General features: G+C 58.9%; 2 protein-coding genes across 13 annotated transcripts; one reads left to right on the forward strand and one right to left on the reverse strand.

The window, feature by feature from the left end:
* The first annotated feature begins 1,333 nt into the window (after positions 1 to 1,333).
* On the forward strand, positions 1,334 to 16,617 carry SSBP4 (single stranded DNA binding protein 4). 12 transcript variants are annotated; one of them, XM_039867893.1, is made up of 18 exons: positions 1,334 to 1,667; positions 9,272 to 9,344; positions 9,637 to 9,698; positions 9,785 to 9,869; positions 12,861 to 13,026; positions 13,507 to 13,572; positions 13,779 to 13,838; positions 13,924 to 13,993; positions 14,158 to 14,225; positions 14,304 to 14,371; positions 14,644 to 14,689; positions 14,773 to 14,808; positions 14,915 to 14,969; positions 15,048 to 15,118; positions 15,212 to 15,290; positions 15,668 to 15,696; positions 15,796 to 16,019; positions 16,276 to 16,617. In XM_039867893.1, the coding sequence occupies exons 2-17, from the start codon at positions 9,283 to 9,285 to the stop codon at positions 16,003 to 16,005; spliced, it is 1,233 nt and encodes a 410-aa protein (XP_039723827.1). In that variant the 5' UTR covers positions 1,334 to 1,667; positions 9,272 to 9,282; the 3' UTR covers positions 16,006 to 16,019; positions 16,276 to 16,617. The 12 variants fall into 12 exon arrangements, with proteins under 12 accessions (XP_039723827.1, XP_039723834.1, XP_039723836.1 ...); XM_039867899.1 differs by having other exon boundaries at positions 1,336 to 1,667; positions 9,811 to 9,869; positions 12,937 to 13,026; XM_039867895.1 differs by having other exon boundaries at positions 1,338 to 1,667; positions 15,796 to 15,903.
* Positions 16,618 to 16,829: 212 nt separating this feature from the next.
* ISYNA1 (inositol-3-phosphate synthase 1) lies at positions 16,830 to 23,043 on the reverse strand. Its single transcript, XM_039867888.1, has 12 exons — positions 22,901 to 23,043; positions 19,936 to 22,673; positions 19,707 to 19,835; positions 19,438 to 19,599; positions 19,017 to 19,149; positions 18,732 to 18,925; positions 18,339 to 18,488; positions 18,043 to 18,258; positions 17,768 to 17,932; positions 17,569 to 17,682; positions 17,276 to 17,493; positions 16,830 to 17,141 (listed from the first exon to the last, which is right to left on the reverse strand). Exons 3-12 carry the CDS (start codon positions 19,824 to 19,826, stop codon positions 16,943 to 16,945), a joined length of 1,671 nt encoding a protein of 556 aa, XP_039723822.1. The 5' UTR covers positions 19,827 to 19,835; positions 19,936 to 22,673; positions 22,901 to 23,043; the 3' UTR covers positions 16,830 to 16,942.
* Between the last annotated feature and the right edge of the window lie 51 nt (positions 23,044 to 23,094).

The following is a 23,094-nucleotide window of genomic DNA, read 5'->3' on the forward strand; positions in this document are numbered from 1 at the left end:
ACACAACATAGGTCCCGATCCACCCACGCGCGGTGGTACACGCGCACACACACGTGTGCACACAACCTGACGCTGTGTCACTTGGCCCCACACAACCGCTGCGGACACACAACACTGCGGTAGAGCCAGGGACGGTTGCCCAGACAGCGACCTTTCACTGGGTGCCTGCCAATCCCCCAGGCACAACGATGCACACATGCCCTCACACACACCCGCGGTTGCATACAATAAAAAAAGAATATCCATGGCAGCCATTCCAGACCTGGATTCACAACTAGAACACCTTCCCCCGCCCCGGCCCACACATGTCTGCTCACACAGCCTACAAGTACCCTGGCAAACAGGCCCCCACCAGGCACCCCTGCCCTCTAGTGTCCTTGTCTCAGTGTCCGCCTTCACCTCCTCTGCACGCTCACTTGGGGAAGAAGGGACCCAAGAGGAGGAATGGGACAGTTGCTCTCTGTACCCCTTATTCCTGAAGAGGGGCAATTAGAGGTCGGATTTGCCCCAATTTACAGCTGGCAACGCTGAGCTTGAAAGACGGAGCCAGCCAGAGTGACCCAGTACGTCAACAGTCACCCAGCACCTACTATTGACAGAGGGTATGTCTGCGAAACAGTGCAGGGTGGCTCCCAGAATTTGGCCTGGGTACCCCAGGAGCTTTTTTTTATGTTGCCTGGCTGTGTGCTGTGGGTAGCTGTGGGTATCCAAAGGCTCAATGAGACCCCACGATTGTGTGTGGAGCCCTCGGGAGGCTGCAGTGGAGTGCCCCAAATGACTCCGAGTAGCTGCGTGGGCTCTTTCCCCAGCTGCTGGAAGCTGTGTCATGGCTGTGCCTACACGTGTCTCTGTGGGGCTGTATGCCTATGTCAGCGGTGGGCTGTGTTTCACTGTTCTGTGACAGCTACTATAGGAGCTGTGTGTACTTGTGTGTGACGGCATGTCCCTAGGCCAGCTAGGTGTGGGGATGATACACCCAGTGTGACTTCTCGTAGCTTTATGGACTCAGTAGTTGTTCTAGTATTTGTGCGGACTCTAGTGTGTCCTGGTTTTGAGAGTGTAGTTACAACTGAGTGTGTGGCTGTGCAAGTTTGGTGGCTGGTCCTATCTGGGGAGTGTATGTATAGCTGAGATCAGCCGTATCCTGCTGTGCATCTCCTGGTGGCCTTCCCCACTCGTGCGTGCCTCGCATGAGTCCAGCCGCCCCCCCCTCGGGCGGGCACTGCGCGTGCGCGCTCGGCCCACGGTCCCGATAGCGGGACCCACCCGTGCACTCGCCATCGCCCCTTTAAGAGCGGCGCCCGCGGGCGGCGGGGAGGTGGCGGGCGGGGGCGCGCGCGCGGCAGGAGGAGGGGGCGCGCGCTTCCCGGAACAGCCCGCGCAGAAGGAAGAGAGGAAGAAAATAAACCCGTGGCTAAAGCTAGAGCTGCTGCCGCCGCTGCCGCCGCTGCGGCCGTGTGGAGCTCCCCCGCGCGGATGATGCCCGCGGTGCCCGCGCGGGGCTCCGGGCGTTGAGGCCCGAGGCGTGGGGTAGCTATGGCTACGGCAAGCGCCGCCAGCGGCGCCGCCTGACAGGTGTGGGCCCTGGTGGCGGCGGCTCGGAGCAGCATGTACGCCAAGGGGGGCAAGGGCTCGGCCGTGCCCTCCGACAGCCAGGCCCGCGAGAAGTGAGTCGGGGGCCGGAGGCGGGACTCCGCGGCCGCGCGGCTTCCGTGGACCCCAACGATGGCGGGAATCGCGCGGGCACGTGGGCGCGGGTTGCCCAGAGTGCGGATCCCGAACGCGCTCGAGGGGCCACGAGATTTGCGAGGGCGTGCGAGACCCGAGTACCTCGAGGGGTCGCGAGATCTGTGGGAGCGCGCTAGACCCAAGGGGCATCAGGGGTCGCGAGATTTGAAGGGGCGCGCGAGACTCAGGGGACTTGAGGGACGCAAAGAGTCGTGGTTTGAAGGGAAGCGCGAGATCCGAGAGGGCGTGAGAGTTGAAGGGGTGCGGGAGCTCCGAGGGGCGCGAGATTTGAGGGGCGCGAAACACTCGTGAGAGACTCAAGGGGTCGAGATTTGCGGGGATGCGTGAGATTCAAGGTGAGAGATTTGAGGGGGGCGCGTGAGATCCAAACAGGACTGGAGAGTCGCGAGACCTCCGGGACAGTGGTGACTTGGGTGAGTGAGGTTGCATGCGCGCGGGATAGCGATCCCGGCTGCTTCCCAGATCCTCCAGGAAGTTTCTGGGCCGGGTGAGACTGGCCTCTCTAGAACCCCGGCACCTCAGGAAGAGCTTGAGAGGAGAGGAGGGCTTGAGGGGTGCCGGCCCTACCTACTCCTAGCCACCTGTCTGCTGGGCAACTGGATGGGGCCTGTCGGAACACCGTAGGGCTCAGTCCTGGGGCGGGGCCCCTGGACGGCAGAGGCCACAAGCACCCCCTCTTATTCTGGGTGTCGTGCTGGGCTGTGGTACTTGGGCTGCTCTTGGGCTGGTAGGCGGACAGGTACCTAACTCCCAGACCTGCGAATTGGAGCTGGAGGCTCTCAGAAATGGGAACTCAGTCTAGGGCAGGGAGGCTTCATTCCTAAGGTGATACTGCCACTTACCTGCTTTGTGGCTTTGGATGAGGGAGCGCCCCTCTCCTAGGCTCACTTTCCTTTCCTGAGAAGTGCAAATTAATAAGTGTCATCCTTTAGGATTGGAGAGGATTTGAAAGGTCTTGAAGCTGTGACCTTCCAACAGCAAGGACACCCAGTGGCTTGCAGTATTGTTAAAGTGCCAGGGAAACGGGCCTGCATAGGAGGGAAAGCTTTTGATGGCTGATGGCCAATGGCCGATTCCCAAGATCCTAAGATGTCCAACTACCTAGAGTGGCCTTGGTGGGAAACAGGCTGGGTCATTCTGGAGGGTGTCCCCTAATGATGCTCCTTGAGGGCCAGGCCAGGAGTGAGGACTTATATGTCTGGGCAATGAAGAGGAGCTCTGGATGTGGGCTTACTGCACCTCTCTCCTGTCCCGCCTTGGCTGACAATCCCCCTCCCCCCATTTCTCTTTGACACGGACAGGTGTCCATTCTCTGCCTAGCTTTGGGGTCATTTTGGAGAAGAGATTTTTCTTGCCAGAAGATGTTAGGCAGCTAACTGCCTTTCCAGGCCTTCCTAGCCCATCTGTTATGAGGTTATGCTTCATTTCCAGGCACTAAGCACGAAGAGTTTTTGAAAACTGGTACCTGGCTGCTGCCCAGGTTGGAAGAAGGGTGTGTTTGGCTTGGCCGCACCACCCGGGGGATCCTAGCATGTCCCTGGCTATTCTCTTACACAGCTTTTTGGGTCTGGGGGCTACCACTTACCCAGTGGGAATACTTCACTCATTCAGCAGTTGTGTCCTGGTCTGCATCTAGGGTGGAATGTGATGGTTGGGAAGATAGGTCCAGGTCCTGAAGAATCCCACATCCTAGCAGGGAGGCAGGTCTCTTTACTTGGGCAAATGGATAGGAGGCCAAGCAGAGGGATGATCTTAAGATAGTCTATGAAGAAAACAAAGTGGGAAAATAAGTGATAGTGAAGTATGAAGGGTCAGTCAGGTGTGCAGAGACCTGGAGGAAGAGCAGGCAGCTGAGGGCACACCAAGTGCAAGGGCCCTGGGGTGAGGCCTGGCAAAGGAGCTGGGGTTGTTGCTGTGGGTAGGGGGAAGGGCAGCCCACGAGGACACCGTATGGGCCAGAGAGGCTTGTGTGTGTGAGTACACTCTAGCTCCTGTGCAGAATAGGTTTTACAGGGGGTTGGGAGTAGAGGCAAGGACGATCTGGGGGAGGTGAGCTCAGTGATCTGGGTGAGAGCTGATGATGGCAGCTTAGATGTGGCCATGGAGATCAGAAAACAGAGAGAATCAGATGTTTGAGCTGCTGGTGATGGGGTCGGGAGTTGGGTTTTGATCTTGTCAGACATCTCAGGAGAGATTTTATTCTTTGAACCTAGCCTCATTCTTGGAGCTGGAGAGGGAATTATCCAAATCTTGGCCCCTTCCTTCATCATCTCCTCACTCCCTAGTCTGCCCAGTAGCGGGTCTTGGAGAATGGAGGAATCTGCAAAACCACTCCCACTCTCCCCCTAGGCTGGAGATACCATTGTGTCCCTGGTTCTACAGTCCCTTTTATGGCCAGGGCCATCCTATGCTCATCCATTTCTTGTAGAGGGTCATGGATAAGTTTTGGTTTGGAGATGGGGTTCTGCTGCTGAGAAAGTTTGGAAAACACCGGATGTTTGCATCCCCCATTTCACCAGTGAGGATGCTGGGGCCTGGAGAGGAAGTGACCTGCCAGTTTCACGAGTTCTGAACACAGAGAACACTAGAGGGACTGGCTGGCTGCTCTGATCATGTTTCCCCACATGAAATGTAGCCTGCCAGCCTTGCAGGATTCTCACAAGGACTGGGTGAGATACTGCAGGCAGGGTACTCCTAGCAGGCAGCCACCAACCGAGCCACTTCCCGTCTCTGGGCCTCGGTTTCATTCTCTGTGAAATGGGGTGAAGGGGTTGCACTGCTCAGGTCCTTCACACCCTGGGACTGTATTTTCCTCTCTTTCCTTCTCCTGAGCCCCTCTGACTCCCCATCGCAACACGGAGTCTGAGCAAGATTGCCTCAGAAACAGACATAGCGCCTGCTGGGTACACTTACTGTGGGTCCCTGCTCTCAGGGGTGCACAGCAAAGTCTGGGAAGTACCATGATGGGGTGGCCTGGAGGGCAAGAGGGAGGCCAGGGTCCAAGTGGGCTGCCTGCAGCAAGACACAGCCTCTCCTGTAAATAGTAAACATTCTGAGCCTATGGGGAAGCCCATGAGCAACTGTCACCCAGAACTAACTAGTGCTTGCATTTGCTGGTTGGTTTTGGGTCTTTTAAAATTAGGGATGAAGATAACAGGGACAGTTGGAGACTCCTTTGTCTCCTTTATATCTCTCCCCCAGGGCTCCAGAAGCTCTGCCTTGGTGAATTGAGGAAAGAGGTCTAAACGTCTGCTATGTGTGTGTGTGTGTGTGTGTGTGTGTATATACATATATATATATATGCATATATATGTGTATATATGTATATGTGTGCATATATATACACCCATATGTGTACATACATATACATATATATGTGTACACAGACACACACACACTGGAGAACTTTAAGTGCTGCCAAGTGGGTTTAGAATAGTTTCATAAATGACAACCACAGCCAGTGTTATTGGGCATCTCATGTTTTTCCCTTGGGATTGGTTTGAGATGGCAAATAGCCCAGCAGTTGAGAGAGTCACTGTGTGTCTGTCTCACTTCTCAGTGTGGCCATGGGCATTCTTGTTGCGGGGGTCATGGATAAGAGGTTCTAGAGGAAGGACCCCTCCCCTCCCCAGCTAAGTCCTGGAGGCGCAGCAGAGCCCGTGGACACAGAGGAGCCTATGGGGAAGGACTTGAGAAGAGGAGGCATCTGGGGAGGGAATGGGAAGGTGGGGGAAGGCCAAGGTAGAATTTATGAGTTGGAGGTCACTGGTTGCTGGGTGGGAGAAAATCTGTAAGAGGCAGAAGCTGGTAGGAGGCTGGTGAGGAAGGTGGCAAGAAATAGCTGAAGGCCTTGCCTTGAGGTGACAAAGGGAAGGTAGGAAATATGTGGGTTGGAGAGTACCTTTGGGGGCATCAGTGGGACATGGCTGGTGGATTTGATCAAATGGGGGGGGTGACATAAGTTCATGAGTAGGGGGCATCTCCCTGCCCCCAGCAGCATGTGCATCCAGGGGCTTTAAGGGGAGGAGGGCGCTAGGCAGGGAACATTCCTTACCATAATTCCTGATAATTATGGTAATTCTTGATGATTACGGTGGTCGTGCTGCATTTTAGTTCATGAGTCTCTCACATCCCATTAGGTCACCACTTACCTGCACAGCCCATGTGCTCTTCTGCCTGTGAACACTCCAGGGCCAGGCACTGTTCCTTCTGGAGGGAGGGCCTCCCTGAACTGCCTCATGCTCCCTGCCACCCATGTGCCTTCTTGCTAAAGGAGCCCTTCCCATGGGTGGGCTCTTTGTTCTGCAGGTCATTTGTTACACTTAGATTTGGATCTAGAGCCCTGCCCTTCCCTGTAACGGGCTTAGAACCTGGACCCTCAGGCTGAAGTCCTTCCTGGAGGACCCGAATCAACCTGGCTGAATGTCCCCGTTTCAGAACTTTTCACTGAAAGCAAGATAAACAGTCCAGAATTCCTCCCTGAAACTCAATCCTGGTAAAAATTAAAGTGCCAACTTATAAGAGAAGTCAGCAAAACTGAGAATACTCTCTGGCTTCTCTTTGTTCTTGGGATAAAACCCCAAATCCTTAACACTGAACTAGTAAGCACCGACCTTTGCCAATGCTTAGTGACCACCTCATTTAGTTCTCTGAACATCTCAGGAGCAGGTCTGGCATCTGGGGCCCAGGTTACTCTTATGAGCTCAGCAGGGAGGGAAAGAGACCCAATCCTTGCCCTCCTAGCTACATTTCAGTGGGGACTGCAGGCAGTGAGCAGCGAGACATGTCAGGTGGGGATAAATAAGATGATGGGTCAGGGTAGGGGTTAGATGTGATAGGGAAGCCTCTGACAGGTGACAGTGGAGCCATGAAGATCTCTAGGCATAAGTACCCAGATGGAAGAACAGCCTGTGCAAAGCCCTGAGGTGGAGGGTGGCCAGTATGTGTGTTAGGGCACTGGAGGGTCTGAGTGAGGAGTGCTGTAAGGGGTGTGTGGAGACTAGAAGCTGGAAGAGAGCAGCCATTGGAGGGGCCCTGTCGAAATCTAAGTAAGAGAGTCAGTGGCCTGTACTAGGTGTGCAGGGGAGAGAGCATTTTCCTTAAGGTTTTACCCTAAATTCAATAAGTAGTTATCTCAGGGACAACATGTGCCATACCTACGTGAGTCCAGGCCAGACCACCCCGGTCAGAACACACGGGGCAGGCCAGCGGTGTGGGAGTAACCAGGGGAGGGGCATGTCAGGTCTGGGCCTTTTGATACCAGGTGGACAGTGGATCCCAAGTTCAGGGAAGCCAGGCTGTAGTGCCCTGTGGACAGCTGTATGAAGATGTCATCAGATTCGGAGGGAGGCTGCCCAGAGAGGGTAGAAGAGAGACCTGGGCTGAGGGGGAGAACAGGCAAAGGTGGGTTCTTAGACCTGTGTCCTGGGTCAGATGTTACCACTGCACTGTCCAGGGCCAGGGGAGACAGAAGGTCCAGTCGGCTGGCAGCATGGAGCCCTTGGTGGATGTGGTGGGACCAAGGGCTGCTTCTTCAGGAGGCCCAGGGAATCCTTCTGTCCCTGGGGGTTAGCTAGAGTATAGCCCATGCCCTCCTCTCACCCTGGACCTCATGTTCTGTATTGCTTCCTGTCTCTGGGCATCTCACTCTCCAGCCTTGAGAAGGGGTGGGATCACAGGAGTGAGTTGGACAGGTGAGCCTGGAGGGCGGGGTTTGGGATAGGGGTTTGGGCAGGAAAGCCACTGCGCTGGAGAGGGGCAGATGCTGGAGACTGCCAGAGTGGGCAGTGTCAGAATTTGGGGGGGCCTGGGCTGATGCTGCCGAGAGGGGTGTGATTATGTGGTGGGGACTTCAGCCAGTCTTGGGGGACGTACACTCGGAGCTGCAAGACCACCTTGAGTCCTACCTCTCTGTGGTAGTGGACTCTGTGCCTGTTCCCTGTCCCTTGAGTGTTTGTCACAGGGTACATGGTGCAGTGTGAGCCGAGGACATATCTTGCCCTGGGACAGCTACTACCCAAACCCCCCAGTGGTGCCCCCTTGTCTTTCTATAGCACACATTGCCTTCCAACTCACCATATAACTTACCTTCTTGTATTGTTGCCATACTGTCCTTCCAGGGGTACAGGGGTCTGTTGTGTTCCCTGCATGAGAAAGCGCTGAGTGATTGTTGAATGAATGAATGAGTGAATGAATGAATGAATGAATGAAAAAAGATGGACAGGTAGATGAAGGAAGGAGGAGGATCGAGGGCAAGGGCAGACCTGTGGAGTGGGTACTAGGGGCCAGGACAGAGGGTTGGAACAACCTTAGTGAGGTCTGACCAGGAGCTGGCGGGGGTCTAATGGCATGGCTGGGGTGGGAGGATCTAGGATCAAGGAGCTTGGTTGGAAAGGATGGGAGAGCAGGAGCATGAATTAAAGCAAGGTTATTTTTAGTTGGGGTTGTCAGCCAGGGGAGAGAGGCTAGCTGAGCTGGAGGCATAGCCTCAGGCCGGCCCTTAGGGAGCCCCTAATCTTGGATCTAAACCTCCAAGCCTACCTGGGGCCTGGCTGGGCAGTAGGAGGACCCAGGGGTCGCCAGGAGGGCCCCATGTCAGTAGAGTGGATGGCTGGGAAATGGCTAAAGGGTGGGATCTTGTCCCTCTGCTAGCCAGTGTGGAAAATGGATGGGGGACTGGGAGATGGAAGCAGAGGTGGAGGATGGAGAGGCCTAGGAGGTGGTGTGGCTAGGCAGACCTCCTTGTACAGCCCAAAGAGAGTGCTGCTGGTTGACAGTTGGCTCATGCTCTTGGGTAGGCAGCAGCCAAATTGGCATGTCCAGGGGTACCATGCACTGTAGGTATTTGGCAGCTGAGTGGCACTGCTGGCCTCATCTCCTCTCCCCACCTGCACTGCCCCAGACTCTCTCTGGGGGCTCCTATGGAGAAGTTGTGGCACTGATAGTTGGCAGGCACCTATCCCAAGGAAGAGGATGGGGGCCCAGGGATATATGGGGGAGGAAGGCCTCAGGGAGGAGGGCCCTTTCTTTACTCAGCAGGCAAGGCTGGGAGTGAGTGAGGTATTGGCCTTGGGTACATGGCTCAGGGTACGTGCTGGAAGACTCCATGTAGTGCACAATCCGAAATGACTCCCAGGAGCCTTCTGCCTCCCTGGGGCCAAGGCTGCTCTGGGGTCATCGCATCAACAAGATGGGGCTAGGAATTGGTCCACGAAGGAGCGTTGAACTGACCAGAATTTGGCCTGGATGTGGGAAGTCGGGGACTGCTGGCACTGTTGCCTAGAGGAGGAGCCTACAGGCTGGGTGTTGATGGATGTATAGGAGTTGGCCAGGCTGAGCAACTTGTGAGGATGCCTCTCCTGTGAGAGGTGGGGAAGATGGGGAGAATTAGGGGATCAAATGTGGGCAGTGAGTAAGGCCGGAGGTGGATGCGATGAGGGCTCACTGTGGGCCTTCTGCCCCTCATCTCCACCTGCCCATCTGCCTGGCCTGAGAGCCTGAGCCACCCCAACCCTGCCCGCAGGTTGGCACTGTATGTGTATGAGTACCTGCTGCATGTTGGTGCCCAGAAGTCAGCCCAGACCTTTCTGTCTGAGGTAAGCTGGCCTGGCCACCCCCAGGGTCCTCTTCTCCCAGTTTCCATCGGTGCTCCAGTGGTGGTATCGGATGTCCCCTCTGATGGCCCTGAGAACTGAGGGCTGGGGTGGGTCTGGGCCCACGGCTGGCATACAGGTGCCTATTTGTCCATCCACTGCTCCTGTACTCACCCAGTTGTCTGCTCCCAGCTCCCTTTCTTTGGTCCACTGGTCCTGCCCTGTGTTCTCTGCCTGAGGTAAGGCAGAATCATGTGAGCAGCAGCCCCTCACCTGCCTTCCCTCTCCTCTGCAGATCCGATGGGAGAAGAACATCACGCTGGGGGAGCCCCCAGGCTTCCTGCATTCCTGGTGGTGGTGCGTGCGGGGCTGGCATGGACAGACCATGGAGGGGGCTGGGCGGGGGCGCGTGGGGAAACCATTATCCCCCCTGCCGCCCACAGTGTGTTCTGGGACTTGTACTGTGCAGCACCTGATCGCAGAGAGGCATGTGAGCACTCGAGTGAGGCCAAGGCCTTCCAGGACTACGTGAGTCCCACCCCAGGGACAGGCACTGGCAGGGAGGTGGGGCCTGAGGGAGGCTTCGTCGCCTGGGCTTGGCTTACCACGGGCTGGGCAAAGGGTCACTCACAGGGTGGGGGAGGCTCATTCCACTGCACTGCAGCCCCCACATCTTCCCAAGGCCACCTCCACTCCTCCTTCACGTGAGCCCAGTGGTCCAGGGTAGACACTGCAGCTCCTGCCTCCATCACTGCATCTCCTCTGCCACCCCAGCCTTTGAGCCTCCTGAAGTGGGAGCCTGGCCCCCACTGGGGGTACTGGGGGTGGCTGGTAGCACTTAGGACACTTTCTGACCTTGCTATTTGACTAGGGCTGGTGACTTACTATTTTGGCCTCGGTTTCCCTCCCAGTTGAGTGGGGGGGGCGGGGTACGTGGCATCCGAGGCTTGTCTAGAGAGGGGCCTGGGTGGCATCTTGTCATGGGGAACAGATGGCAGCCCCCTGCCTTTATCCTCTTGACCCTGGCCCCTCAGAGAGGTCGACTACAGGTCAAGGAGAACTTGGGGGATAGGAGCTGTGAGTCTGAGGGGGAAGCAGCGGCTCAGCCGGCATCTGGGGGAGGTGCAGCTCAGGGGGAGTTCCCCCTTTCCACTCTTTTCTCCTTGTGCTCCAGCTCTTCAGCTGGTGCCCTCACCTCTTCCCCTTGGGCCTCTCCAGGCTGGCTGCCTCCACTATCTGCAGTGGCACTTGAGCGCATGCCTCTGCAGGGCCAGGGTGCAGCTGTGAGGGATGGGGGAGTTCACCACATCCCTGAAGTGCACACTGTACACGCATGCATGGGAGCCGGGGTCTCTGCTCTTCGCCCCCATCAGGTTTCATTGTGCATTTGCCGTCCTTGTGTTCTGGTCTTGCCAGAACTGTCTGGAGCTGTGCATGCTTGATGCCTTGTGGGCCCTTCCCTGTGCCTCTCTGGTGTCCCTGGGGCAGTTCCCCTTTCGATCTCTCGCAGCACCCCCTGCAGTGCCCCAGCTGGAGTCTGGCCTCCCTGAAGGGCGGGGCTCAGGAGCTCCATGTTAGCAGCTCAGTGCTTCCCAGTGAGTGCCAGTTTACCATGGCAGCAGGGTGTGTAGGGGAGCTGGAGCGGGCACCGTGGGCCAGGGGCACGCACTGGGTAACAGGTTCCTGCAGCCGCCAGTCTAGGTGGGGGTGCTTTGCCTGCCTCCCCCACCCTCCCAGCTCTGGGTTACCTTGGCGTCTCCAGGAAACAGGAGCAAGCCCAGCCCGTAATCATGGCAACGCAGGCCAGTGCCTCTGGGTGGATTGACATGGGGGTGTCCAGTTCCAGTTCCGGCCTCACGCCAGGGAGGGTGGGCTGGTCGTGCATTAACCCTTCAGGGCCTAGAGTTGGGGAGCCGCAGGGATGAGGGGTACCCTATCTTTACCCCAACTCGTAGGCTAGATCTTGGTATGCAGCTGCCCCCACCTCAAGCCTTCCCCCATCAGGAAACACTCTGGCGCCTGCTATGGCTCAGAAGGGGGGCTGCTCCTTCCACTCTGCCCTCCCTATGGGGTAGGCAGTGGAGGGTAGACACACTCAGGGCTCAGAGGTATCCCCCTCCAGCTACTCAGGCAGGCATCTGCTCCATGCCATGGGGTTATGTGTGAAGAATGAGATAGAGGCAGGAGGGACCCACACAGTTGAAAGGGGGCTGAGAACTTTGTCCCCTGCCCCAGGGTCCCGTGGGCTGTCAGATGACTTGTGCTGGGAGTGTTCTCAGCCACAGTAGGCCTGGGGAGGCTCCTACTGGTACCCCTAGCTTGGGGCCTGGCAGGAATCTTTTAGAGGCTGACCTTTGAAGAGCAGGAAGGGAGCCCGGCTGTAGTCCCACTGAGGGACGGGTGTGTTTCCAGGGGCCCCTTACCCCACTCCTGTAGGGCAGGAAGTGCTGTGTGATTGTGCTGTGGGCAAGTGCTTAACCCCTCTGAGCCCAAATAGCTGCAGTTCCAGAAATTCCTGAGTGCCCTGTGTGCTGGCTTTCACCAGCCCCTGGGACAACTGTGACCAGGACAGACTATCCCCTTCCTTCTCAGGCCTGATGGGGGAGGGCAGGTGATGCAGACAGACTGGAGTCAAAAGGCCCTGGGAAAAGTGCTCCCCTGTCTCCTCAATGTCCTTCCCTATCCTTTGCTGTGTTCCCTCTGTGCTGTAGACTAACCCTTTCCCCCTGCTCTGTGAGCCCCAAAGGCTGACAAGCCTGGGACTTAGGACCAACTAGAGGAAGTGACTTGTCAGCCTGCCCCCTGCCAGCTTGGGCCTGCCACCAGCATCTCTGCCCTTGGCCCACAAGGGGACACCCTTCTGGCACCTTCTCCCCTCCTCCATCTGAAAAACGGTTTGGGGCCTGGAGACAGAACCTAGGGAGTCCTGCTCTTCTCTTCCTCCTGGAGGGGCAGGGGACTGGTCTGTGCTGAAGGTCCAAGGAGGAGCCTCACAGAGGAAGGTTCATCTTGAAGCTGCCGATTGATCTTTTGTCTGTTTATTTGGGGCATGTTGGGTAGAGCTGGGGGTCCAGCTAAGCTGCCTTACCAGCCAGAGGACACAGGGTGGGTTGGAAGAGCCAAGGGTGGGAGACTGTGCCCCCAACCATAGGAAGTTGGATTCAGACAGAACCAGCCTGTGCTGGATGGCTGAGTGCATGCCACTCCTGGGTGGTTGGCATTTTCAGACTCCCACAATCCTCAGGCTCAGGACTCTGGGGGCTGAGATCTCTGGATCTCTGTCCTTCCGGGGCTATGGGCTTAGCCCAGCTGGGCCCTGACTACCTCCAGGGTCTCAGGTGCAGCAAGGAGGCAGAGCCCCTACTGAGGCCACCCAGTGAATCTGAATTTGTGGCCTTATCAGGGTTGATAAACGAGGTTGGAAGGGGGGACAGCTGTTCTGTCACCCAGAGGACCCTCTTGGCATCCTGTATGTGGACAGAGGGTCAGATGGCCTGCGTTCCCTGTTCTGTGGGACAGGCTACTTGAGGAGAGGATGAAACACTGGGGCAGGAAGTGGCCTGACCAAGCCCTCAAGTCTCCCCTACCCCTCCAGAGTGCTGCAGCTGCCCCCAGCCCTGTGATGGGGAGCATGGGCCCCAACGATGCAATGGCAGCAGGTCCCATGGCACCTGGCTTCTTCCAGGTACAGCCAGAGCTGGGGCCCCTTGTCCCTCAACCCTGGGTGCACATGTGTTGAAGGGTGACAGATGTGGGCAGTGACTGGGATGGGAGTCCCATGTTGGGAGAGGCCTTGAGATGGGCAAGCTAAAGTTGGGTGGGAGGGTGTGGGTGCAGTGGGGAAACGCATGTGGGCCCTGGTGGGGCTGGCGAGGGTATAGAGGGTGTGGCCATAGTGCCTGTGCTGCAGTACAGGGGAGGGCAGGGTCTCTGGGCACTTGACCTGTGGGTGTGCTTACCAGGGTGCCTAGGTCTGCAGAGCATGGCTCTGTGAGCCAGCCTCCCTCCTGTGACCCCTCCCATAGGGGGCTCTCCCCGTCTTGCAGATGGGTGTCCCACCCTCTTGCCTCCATGGTGTCCCATCCCCAGCCAGGCTCAGCAGGGCCCCAGGAAACAGCTTCAGGTGATCTTGCTCTTCCCAAACCACCTGGTTCTGTACTCCTAGGGCCCCCCCGGCTCCCAGCCGCCCTCCCACAACCTCAACGCCCCCATGATGGGGCCTCATGTTCAGGTAAGGACCTGTGATGCCCCGCCCCCTTGCCCACACACTCCCTGGCCCTCTGCACTTGCATGCACCAGGAGCCAGTTGTGGTTTGCTGGCTTGGCCTGGAGGAGAGGGCAAGCCAGGGTAGTGGCCTGGGAGCAGCAGGAACTGGGTAGCTTTGAGGGAGGTGAGTGGGTTGGGGGAGGTGCTGACCCCCAGCCCACCTTTTCCAGCCCTTCATGTCACCGCGGTTCCCAGGGGGCCCCCGGCCCACCCTGCGGATGCCGAGTCAGGTGAGAGAGGGAAAATGGGAAGGGGGGCAGGAGCTGGGCTGGGGTGGAGGCACCCACACTCAGTGCTGCCACACCCCCTCCGCAGCCTCCTGTGGGCCTCCCTGGCTCCCAGCCCCTCCTCCCTGGCGCCATGGACCCCTCCCCACGTGCTCAGGGTGAGTAGGGAAGCTCTAGCTGGTGTCCCCCTACCACCTTTAGGACCCCAGCTTTAAGTGTCCTGTTCCTGCTACCTCATGTTGCAGACCCCCCCCACCTAAGTGCATGTTCTCACTGGGGAGTTGTCCCGGCCTAAGATACCTTCCTTCTGTCCTCACCCCAGGGCATCCGAGCATGGGCCCAATGCAGAGGGTGACTCCTCCACGGGGCATGGCCAATGTTGGGCCCCAGGTAAGGGGTGGGCCCAGGTGGGGGGCTTCAAGGGTTCTCCCCTCTGGGCCTGTACTCACAGCCCTTTCATCTTCACAGAGCTATGGAGCTGGCATGCGGCCCCCACCCAATTCCCTCACTGGCCCAGGCCTGCCCACAATGAACATGTAAGGCCCTAAGGGACCCTGGGAATATGCCCATGGGGGCCACCCAGCTTCTTAGGTTGGATCTACACAACAGCCTGGAATATTGTTTATTCCACTGTTAGGTGGGGAAACTGAGGCCCAAAGGCCAGTTGAGTGATGGCTTGGGACTTCCAAGTAATTGCTGCTTAGCCAACATCTGCAGTGAGGGTCTGGCTGATTGCCCAGTAGGGCAGGGTGTGTGTGGGAATGCTGCCTTGGTCCAGCCTCCAGGTTCCACCCATGGTCTTTTACAGGGCTTCTGGAGTACGGGGCCCTTGGGCCAGCCCTAGTGGCAACTCAGTGAGTAGAGGAGTGGGGGGTGGGTTAGGTTAGGGATGTGAGGGGTACAATGGGCAGATTGCTCACACTGCCCCTTTCCCCAGATCCCTTATTCCTCCTCGTCCCCCGGCAGCTACACGGTGAGTGGGGTGAATGGGGCTGAGAATGGGCCAGCGGGTGGGGTGAGCAGTTGTTGTTGGATGGTAGGTGGGGGGCCTTTCTCACCTTCTCTCCCTCTGTGTGCAGGGACCCCCAGGAGGAGGTGGGCCCCCTGGAACACCCATCATGCCCAGCCCTGGAGGTAGTAGGGCCTGAGTGGGGCATTGGCGAGGGGTATGCTTGGGGGCCTCCCTCACACCCTCCTGCATCCTCCCCGCAGACTCCACCAACTCCAGCGAGAACATGTACACCATCATGAACCCCATGGGGCCGGGCACTGGCAGGGCTAATGTAAGTAGGGAGCTGCGGGGTGGTGGCCGCTGGAGGCGATGGCCCAGCTGGCGCGGTGGTGGCCCAAATCCCACGCTACGGTTCTGCTCGCAGTTCCCGCTCGGCCCCGGCTCCGAGGGCCCCATGGCCGCTATGAGTGCACTGGAACCTCATCACGTGAACGGATCCCTGGGTGAGTGGGTGGCCTGGACGCTCTCCTCTCCTAAGCCGCTTCATGAGCCTCGTGCGCCCCCTGGCGGCCTTCCCCCGCCCCTTCACCTGTGTTCCCCGTGGGGGCGTCTGGGTCGCGTCGAGCCTCCGTGGGTGGTTCAGTGACATGGGTTGCTCTGGGGGAGGGTCCAGTAACTATGAAGCTATGAAGACTCCTGGCAGCCAGCTCTGATCCCCCTCTGGGCCCTCTGCCCGGGATCCCCAGCGGGTTGGGCCAAGGGAGGGGGTGCCCAGCCGCTGGGGAAATTCGAGGTCTGTAGACCCTGGGCTCGGGGGTGGAGGGGCGAGCCCGGTGCAGACGCGTCTGAGCCTGTGTCCTCGTGTGTCTGTCGTCCACAGGCTCGGGCGACATGGACGGGTTGCCAAAGGTGAGGGGCTGAACTCGGGTGGGGCGGGTCTTCGGGGCGGGCCGAGTAAGGGACCTGGCCAGCCGGCGGAAATCGCACACTGACCTCGGCCGCCCCCAGAGCTCCCCCGGCGCCGTGGCCGGCCTGAGCACCGCCCCAGGCACCCCGCGGGACGATGGCGAGATGGCGGCCGCAGGGACCTTCCTGCACCCATTCCCGAGCGAAAGTGTAAGCGACTGCGTCGACTCCCCACCCGCGGCGGCGTCGGGCCGGAGGGGCCTGGCGGGCAGGCCCCGGCGGGGCGGCCGGGGGGCCAGAGCAAGACCGTGACCGCGGCGGGCCAGGTGGGGGGGCGGCCGCGGCATCCTTCCCCTTCCCTCCTCTCTCCTGCCCTGGTCTCACTAGCCCTACCACTATCCTGCCCCGACTCTGGGACCCATGCCCCAGGGTGGCCTCACCTCCCTAACTTTGATACCTGCTCCCTCCCCTTCTCTCCACCTCCTCCCAGACCCATCTGTTTTTTTGGGGGGTGGGGGGGTTGGTCCCAGCCTAGGGCAGAGCTGAGCCCGCCCTGCGTGCCACCCCCCCATTTCTCTGCAGTACTCGCCTGGGATGACCATGAGCGTGTGATGGGGCAGCAGCCCGTTGCTCACTGCCGGCCTCTGCCTCTATCCAGTGTCCCTGTCAGGGGGCTTGGGTGGTCTGCAGGGCAGGGTCTGAGGTCACACCTCAGGCAACTGGACTCCTGGTCAAGGCTTGGAGGCCCCGCATTAAGGACTCTCATTTTATAAAAAACACAAGGACCTCAGAGGCTTTTTCCTGTATGGGTTCTTCCCTCATTTCTATTTTGTTCTGGGGACTCCTGCGGGGGAGGGGAATCTCCTTTCTCCTGGACAACCGGGATAGTCGCCATTAATAAATGTAACTTGTTTTGGTTTTTGGTATTGTCTCACATTTCTTCAACTTTGGCTTGTAGCCACACCCTCCACCCTGGGTCTCAGCCTCATCTTCAGGGCTGGGATTAGGCAAAAGCCCCAGGGGTTCTGGAAGGTCCCTGAGGGTTGGGACAAGAGTTACGAAGGGTAGGTTGAGTCTACCAGGTGAAAAACTACTGGGTGGTTAGGGTTAGGTGAAAGGCATCAAGAACCCACAGGTGTGCCTAACAGTGGTGATGGCTTTATTGTCTGAGGGTAGGGGTCTGAAAGAGTGGGTGGGTCCTGAGGGATAATGGAGGCAGGAGTTGTAGGGAGCCATTGTGGCCACCACCTCAGGTGGTGGGCGTCAGGGGTGCCTCAGCCTGCGAGTGCCCATTGGTGTCACTGGTATAGCCGTTTGGGGCTGCTGGCGCTGGTTTCTTGCAAGACACAGGGCAAGCAGCAGCCACGTGCCCGACCCACTTGAGCCCTGGGCGCTCCATCTTGTGCTCCAGAAACATGTGGTTCTGTGGCGGAAGCCCCAAACAGGCCCTGGGGGGACAGGTCAGGGCTCAGGGAAAGACCCCATGGCCAGTGCCCTGGCAGCCTCCAATTCCTAAGCCCCATGCACAGCCCCCGTTGAGTGGGCATAAGACCAAAGGGTAGGGATCCCTGGGGGGGCACACCTGAGGATGTTCTCAATGCAGCTGCGCTGGCGGAAGAGCGCATTGACTACTGGACTGCCTGGTGGCACAAGTGGCGCCTTGAAGAGGAAGCCGAGCAGTGACAGCACGGGATGGAAGCCCTGTGGCTCTGGGTCGGCATCAGTGCAGAAGCTTACGCGCTGGCACAGCTCCGTCAGCAGCGCCAGGTCCAGCATGATGGGCGCGGCCAGGAGTGAGTCCTGCAGGGCCAGCGGGTCAGGCGATGGTGGGACAGTAAAGGGGGGCCCCCACTCCTGCCCCCAAGCGCCCCACACCTCGCAGGTGTTGTGCAACACCAGTGTGTTAGTGCCACCCAGCATCAGCTCCGACGTGTACTCATCAAGCGCACGCTTGCTGTCGCCCACATATGGCACATACTTGATGACCACCTAGGGGATGGCACAGAGTCACATGAGTCTGCCCTCCTCTGCAGGTTGCTCCCTCCCTGGATCCCTGTTCCTGCGCCCCACGCACACAGTGGTTGGGCTCCTCGCCGGGTGCATAAAGCACCGGGTTGCTCTGCACCATGTCGTCCACCACGCTGCTCTTGGACACTTCCTTGGAGCGGAATTGTGGCGGCGCTGACAAGTTCCGCCCGTCATTGTTGCCCAGGTGGTTGTAGCTCACAATGGACATGGTCTGCGGGAACATGGGGCCTCACGGATGCTGCAGGCCCCACAACACAAGCCAGGCTCGGGTTCAACCCCCCACCCTGCCCTGAGCCACATACCGCCCCCAGGCCCACGCACCTTTAGGCCAGAGCCGATAAGGAAGTCTACAAGCACTGACTTGACCTTGGTCTGACCTGACTTGAAATCGTCTCCACCCACAAAGACTCGGCGCTGCCAAGCAAGCTCGAGCACTCCCGGCACCAGGGTGTTCTGTGGCGACCCATTGAGGAAGGCGCAGCCCTCCAAGATGCTGGCCACAGCGAAGAGAGTGGAGGGCGACACCTCCAGGCCCAGCTGTGGGCACAGGTGGACAGTAAGCAGAGGGATTCCTTTGGGGCTGGCCCTGACCCGGCTCCACCTTGGAGCACACCCACCTGGATAGTACGCAGCAGGTTCTCAGCGGTGTCATTGAGGCCTGGAACCAATTCGCAGAAGCGTTCTGTGTTCGCCGTCCATAGCACAATGATTTTGTCCAGCCCCTCGCGGGACCGGAAGTCACAGATGTCCTTGCGGATCTGCTCCAGCTAAGGGAGGGGAGGCGGGGTGGTGTGGTGGAGGTTGTACAAGCACCCTGACCTGTGGAGGCCTGGGCTACTCAGCTCTCCAGATGCAAACAGGGACCCTCAGGATGGGAGTATGGGGACAAAAGGGGACAACGCAGGGGTATGTGGGGAACAGGTGGCAGGGGGAGGGGCAAACGGAGGTGGGAATAAGTGCTAGGCCAGAAAGAATTATGAAGGGGGGCCGGGGGAGGGGGCACGCCACACCTGCTGCGCGCGCGTGCCAGGAATGAGGTTGTCAGCACGCGTGCTCTGGTTAGCTGCGATGAACTCTGGGATGTAGACTGAGGGCCGCGGGCGCAGGGCCTCCATGTGCGGCCACAGCTGCTCCTGCAGCCCCCAATCCAGCACCTGCGCGCGCCGCATCGCCTCAGCCAGGTTCAGTGACGATATGTCCCAGCCTGGGGTAGACCCTCAGGCTCAGCCCCGTTCAGCAGCTGTCCCCTCCAGGGACCGCCTCCCACCCCACTCCGGGTCCAGGGCTCCGCCCACCGTCGAACACGAGGTCGTCGGGGGACACCATGGGCAGCAGCGCGTGGAAGGGCACGAACACCTCCTGGCCCTTAGTGTCCAGGCCCAGGCTAACGGTGCCCGCTTGGGTCAGTGAGCCGTAGTAGTTGGCCTCCTGGGGATGTTGGGGGACAGAGTGACAATGAGGGTGGTCGTGGAGTGGAAGGGCCCCACCCCGCTGTGGGAGGCCTCAGCTCCAAGCTCCTAGCTCCAAGAGAGGGCTGAAGCCACTTTCCCGCCTGAGGTCCCTTCCGGGAGCTTGCCCCACCTTAGGCTCCACCCCCGTGAAACCGCTCCCTGAGGACCCAACCTCGCAGACTCCGCCCCCTCATGTATGGACTCCAGCAGAGACCTGGCTTCTCAGTGCTCCGCGCGACACCCCACCCCCCTGCCCCCTGCCCACCTTGCGACCGGTGCGCGTGGGCCAGGACAGGCGCAGCCGGTTGGCCAGCACCGCAGCAGTAAGCGTGGAGCCGTTGTTGCCGCCCCAGCCGACGAGCATGACCCCAAGCCGGGGCACCTGCCGGGCGGTCCGGAAGGTGAAACGCGTGGACGTGGGCTGCACCTAGGGGCGGGCGGCGCGGTGAGCCTGGGGCTGCAGACGTTGGGCAATCCCATCTTCTCCTGGTTCCCTGGGTCCCCCAGCCCCCGACCCCCTGGTCCCTTGCTCACCTTCAGGACACCCCCCTCGCGGCTCACGCTTGTCGTCCGGTACTCGTATTGTGCCTCGATGGCCTCGGGGCTGTAGACCACATCTGGGCTCTCGACCACAAACTTGGTTGCAGCCTCCATCGCGGCGAGCTGGGGGCGTGGGGTTGGCAGGTCAGCGGGGACAAAAGAGGAGCCAGGCCAAGCCGACTTCCATTTCTTGGACACCTACCGCGCCCGGGGCCCCACTTACCGGCGCGGAGTCGGTTCGAACAGGCGAGCTGCTATCGCTCCGGGGGCCGGAACTCCGGAGAAAAGAGCCACGGCCCCGCCCTTGCTCCGCCTCCTGCTACGCTTGCGCTTGGGGGAGGGGATCCGGAGGAGCGGCGCACCGGCCTTGGACTCGGGTTCGAGGCCGTTCAGCGCAGGACCCACGGGCTATCGCGTGCCTGCCCCACCAAGCGCGCCCCGGCATACACGTGGCCTAGACCCCGGACGGTACACGGAGCGCGTGGATTCACTTCGCACCACAGCCCGTTAAAGCGCGTGGCCTCTTATTCCCTTTTCACAAAAGAGGACAGTAAGGCTGAAAGTGAGTGTCAGGCTCCAGACACAGGACAGGAGGTGGAACTTAGCAGGGTGGCTGGGCCTACAATGGTAGGTCTCCTGTGCTTAAATACTGCAGGGGAAACCAGTCAGAGGACTGAGCTAGGACTTGCACCCCAAAGTCAGATGCTCCTCCAGCCCAAACTGCTTCTCCCTCTCACTTCTAGCACCCACCAGGCATTCTGACCTCCTGACAGGGCTCACATGGCGGGGTCCTGGGAGGACTCCGTTCTCTGTAGCAGGAGGGCTTGCAGAGCCAGGTGAGGGGGGATGTTAAGTGGTGAGGGGAGAGGAGATGGGCAAGGCCCAAGCAGCCATCTAGGGAGAAGCTAGGCCTGCACAGCACTGCTCCCTGCTATCACCCAGTGATAAGGGAGCGTGGGAACTCAGAGGGCGGGGGTGGTTCGCCCAGGAACTTTCCAAAACAAGCAGCCTCCTCTGGCTGGAAAATTTCCACCACTGGCGTGGGCCCAAAAGGTGGATCATTGGGAACTTTTTGCAGGAAACATGGGCAGGGCCCAGCCTTGCTGTGTGTGTTTTGGGAGGGAGGGCGGTGCTCCAAGACTGGCCCCAGGCTTTGCTGTCATGGGGCCCCAGTGTGAGGGAGTTGGTAGTAGACTGGAGCACACCCAGCTAGAGGAAACTCAGGGAGGGCTGTCTGGAGGATGTAGCTGCTGGAAGGGGTCTAAAGACATCTCTTATCTGGGGGAGTGGGTTCAGGAGCAGATAAAAAGGCAGCTGGGGAGGGGAAGTGGTAGAATGAACTAGGGCAGACCCTAAGGGCTGGGGACAGGGAATATGGTATAAGTATTTGGGTTTTGTCCTAGTACCTGGGTAGAGATTGAGTTTCAACACCAAGGCCAGTGATTTATTCGAGGTGCTGGGAGGGTGGCACACCTGGAGGGGGTATGGAAGCCCTGTGCCAGTCACCACACTCTGCCCTCTGCACCTTCTCCCTTTGGCTGTGGAAGTATTTTCCTAAGTAGTGTGAGCCATTCCAGCAAATTACCAAACCTAAGAGGGGGTCATCGGAACCCCCAATTTATAGCCAGTATTTTCCTAAGCAGCGTGAGCCATTCCAGCAAATTACCAAACCTAAGAGGGGGTCATCAGAACCCTCAATTTATTGTTCAGAAGTATGGTTGGCTGGGGACTTGTGGCTGGTATCTGAAGTGAGGGGCAGTCTTGTAGGACAGAGCAGCTTAACCTGTGGGGGGTGATACCAGCACTGGGAACTAAACTGTTGGATGTCTACTTGGTGTTGGATCAGAGGGTCATAGAAGGAGCTAGCACCTCCAGGCCACAAATGACATCACGGGAATGTGTGCAGAGAGGATAAAGGCCCCAAGATGCAGCCTTGGAGAACCCCAGCATTCCCAGGCAGCATGTGAGAGGTGCCAGCAGGAGGATGGTGGGCTAGGTAGGCTCCCTGGAAGGGCAGTGCTGGGGACAGCTGCAAAGGACTATTCCTAGCAGTCAGTTGGTGATGTAAAGCGACTGCAGAGAATGTGCAATATGGGGTGAGTGTGCTGTTTGGGGCAGCTGGTAACTGGAGACCACTGTCCCCACCAGACTGCAGGCTCCTAAGAGCAAGGGCAGAACGGTCTTGATTACTACTGAGTGCCAGTGCCCAAGGAAGCTGGCTACACAAGAGGGGCTGTGGGATCTGGGTATTGGTGGGAGGAAAATCAAGGACATTATCCAGCAAGTGGTAGCCCCAAGCCCCTTGGCCTCAGCATAGGTCGTGAGAAAGAAAATCCTTTAAGGCCCCCAGGGGGCTGGACTCATGGCTTCCTCTGCTCAGGAAGGATGGTCAGAGAACTGCTTGCGGCGGCTTGCCTGCACTGAAGAGGTGGTGGCCAGGGTGGCGCCAAACAGCATAGGGGGCTGCAAGCAAGGCTGGTGGAGGGGGGGCAGGTGAGGCTGAGGCATGACAGGAGGCAGGTGTCAGCCTGGGCTCTCGGGTGTAGGGAGAGTGATGTTATCCCCTGGAAAAATGTTGTAGCCAGGCCAGCAGGGATTGGGGGGTACATTCTGCCCTGCCAGGCCTGTGTGACCTCACATCCCGCTCCCCTTGGATTCCTGGGCTGCCTTAGAACTCGGGCCAAGGCCACTGGCCTAGGGGCCGCCAGGAAGGCTGAGGCCCACAGCCCTGACCCCTGGACTCTGTTAATCCTAGTCTTATTCTTTATCTGTTTTTCCTTCCCCAAATAAATGCCCACCCCCATCCTGTCCTTGGAGGCCAGGCCCTCTGCCTGCAGCTCCTCACCTGGAATACAAGACAAGGACGGCCATCCCCACTGGCATCCTGGGCCTGTGGAGCTCCACTGGGTCTCAGCGTCCCCTTCCCCATCAGAGGCACAGGGGATGCCCCAGCGTGCTGTCCTAGAAGGAAAGAACAATAAAGTTACTACTGTTTTCATTAGTTGCAGCTCATTTCTCGAAATAAGGACACTTCCCTCACCCCAAGTGGTGCTGCTGGAAGTGGGGGGACACCACTGCTTGTCTCAGCCCACCCCATCCATACTGCAGTAGCAAGGTACACTGCCCTGCTCATACACCCACTGTGGCTCCCCACCGCCCCCACCTCCCCAGTTTCTGCTTATTCCTACCTGTGACCAGGCAGTCTTGGCCTTCTGCCCTGGCACCTGCAGGGCCCACCACCTCAGTTAGGTCAGCTTCCACATGCCAGCCTCATTCCTGGGCACCTCAGTCAGGTCAGCTTCCACATGCCAGCCTCATTCAAGGCTTTGTCAGGATGCCTTCTCTGCCAGGTCCCAGCCCCTGCTCATCACCCTGGTCTGAC

Source organism: Pteropus medius, unplaced genomic scaffold (genome assembly GCF_902729225.1).
Source record: "Pteropus medius unplaced genomic scaffold, Ma_sr-lr_union100, whole genome shotgun sequence".
In the NCBI taxonomy this organism is placed as follows: domain Eukaryota; kingdom Metazoa; phylum Chordata; class Mammalia; order Chiroptera; family Pteropodidae; genus Pteropus; species Pteropus medius.

What these genes read in the sequence shown, in the direction of transcription:
- SSBP4 (XM_039867893.1), top strand. Translation starts at nt 9,283, where the DNA reads ATGTGTATGAGTACCTGCTGCATGTTGGTGCCCAGAAGTCAGCCCAGA. An exon ending in CCCAGACCTTTCTGTCTGAG is followed by an intron (nt 9,345 to 9,636) that starts GTAAGCTGGCCT and finishes TCTCCTCTGCAG; the next exon opens with ATCCGATGGGAGAAGAACAT. An exon ending in CCAAGGCCTTCCAGGACTAC is followed by an intron (nt 9,870 to 12,860) that starts GTGAGTCCCACC and finishes TCTGTGGGACAG; the next exon opens with GCTACTTGAGGAGAGGATGA.
- ISYNA1 (XM_039867888.1), bottom strand. Translation starts at nt 19,826, where the DNA reads ATGGAGGCTGCAACCAAGTTTGTGGTCGAGAGCCCAGATGTGGTCTAC. An exon ending in GCGAGGGGGGTGTCCTGAAG is followed by an intron (nt 19,600 to 19,706) that starts GTGAGCAAGGGA and finishes GCCCGCCCCTAG; the next exon opens with GTGCAGCCCACGTCCACGCG. An exon ending in CTGGCACGCGCGCGCAGCAG is followed by an intron (nt 18,489 to 18,731) that starts GTGTGGCGTGCC and finishes CCCCTCCCTTAG; the next exon opens with CTGGAGCAGATCCGCAAGGA.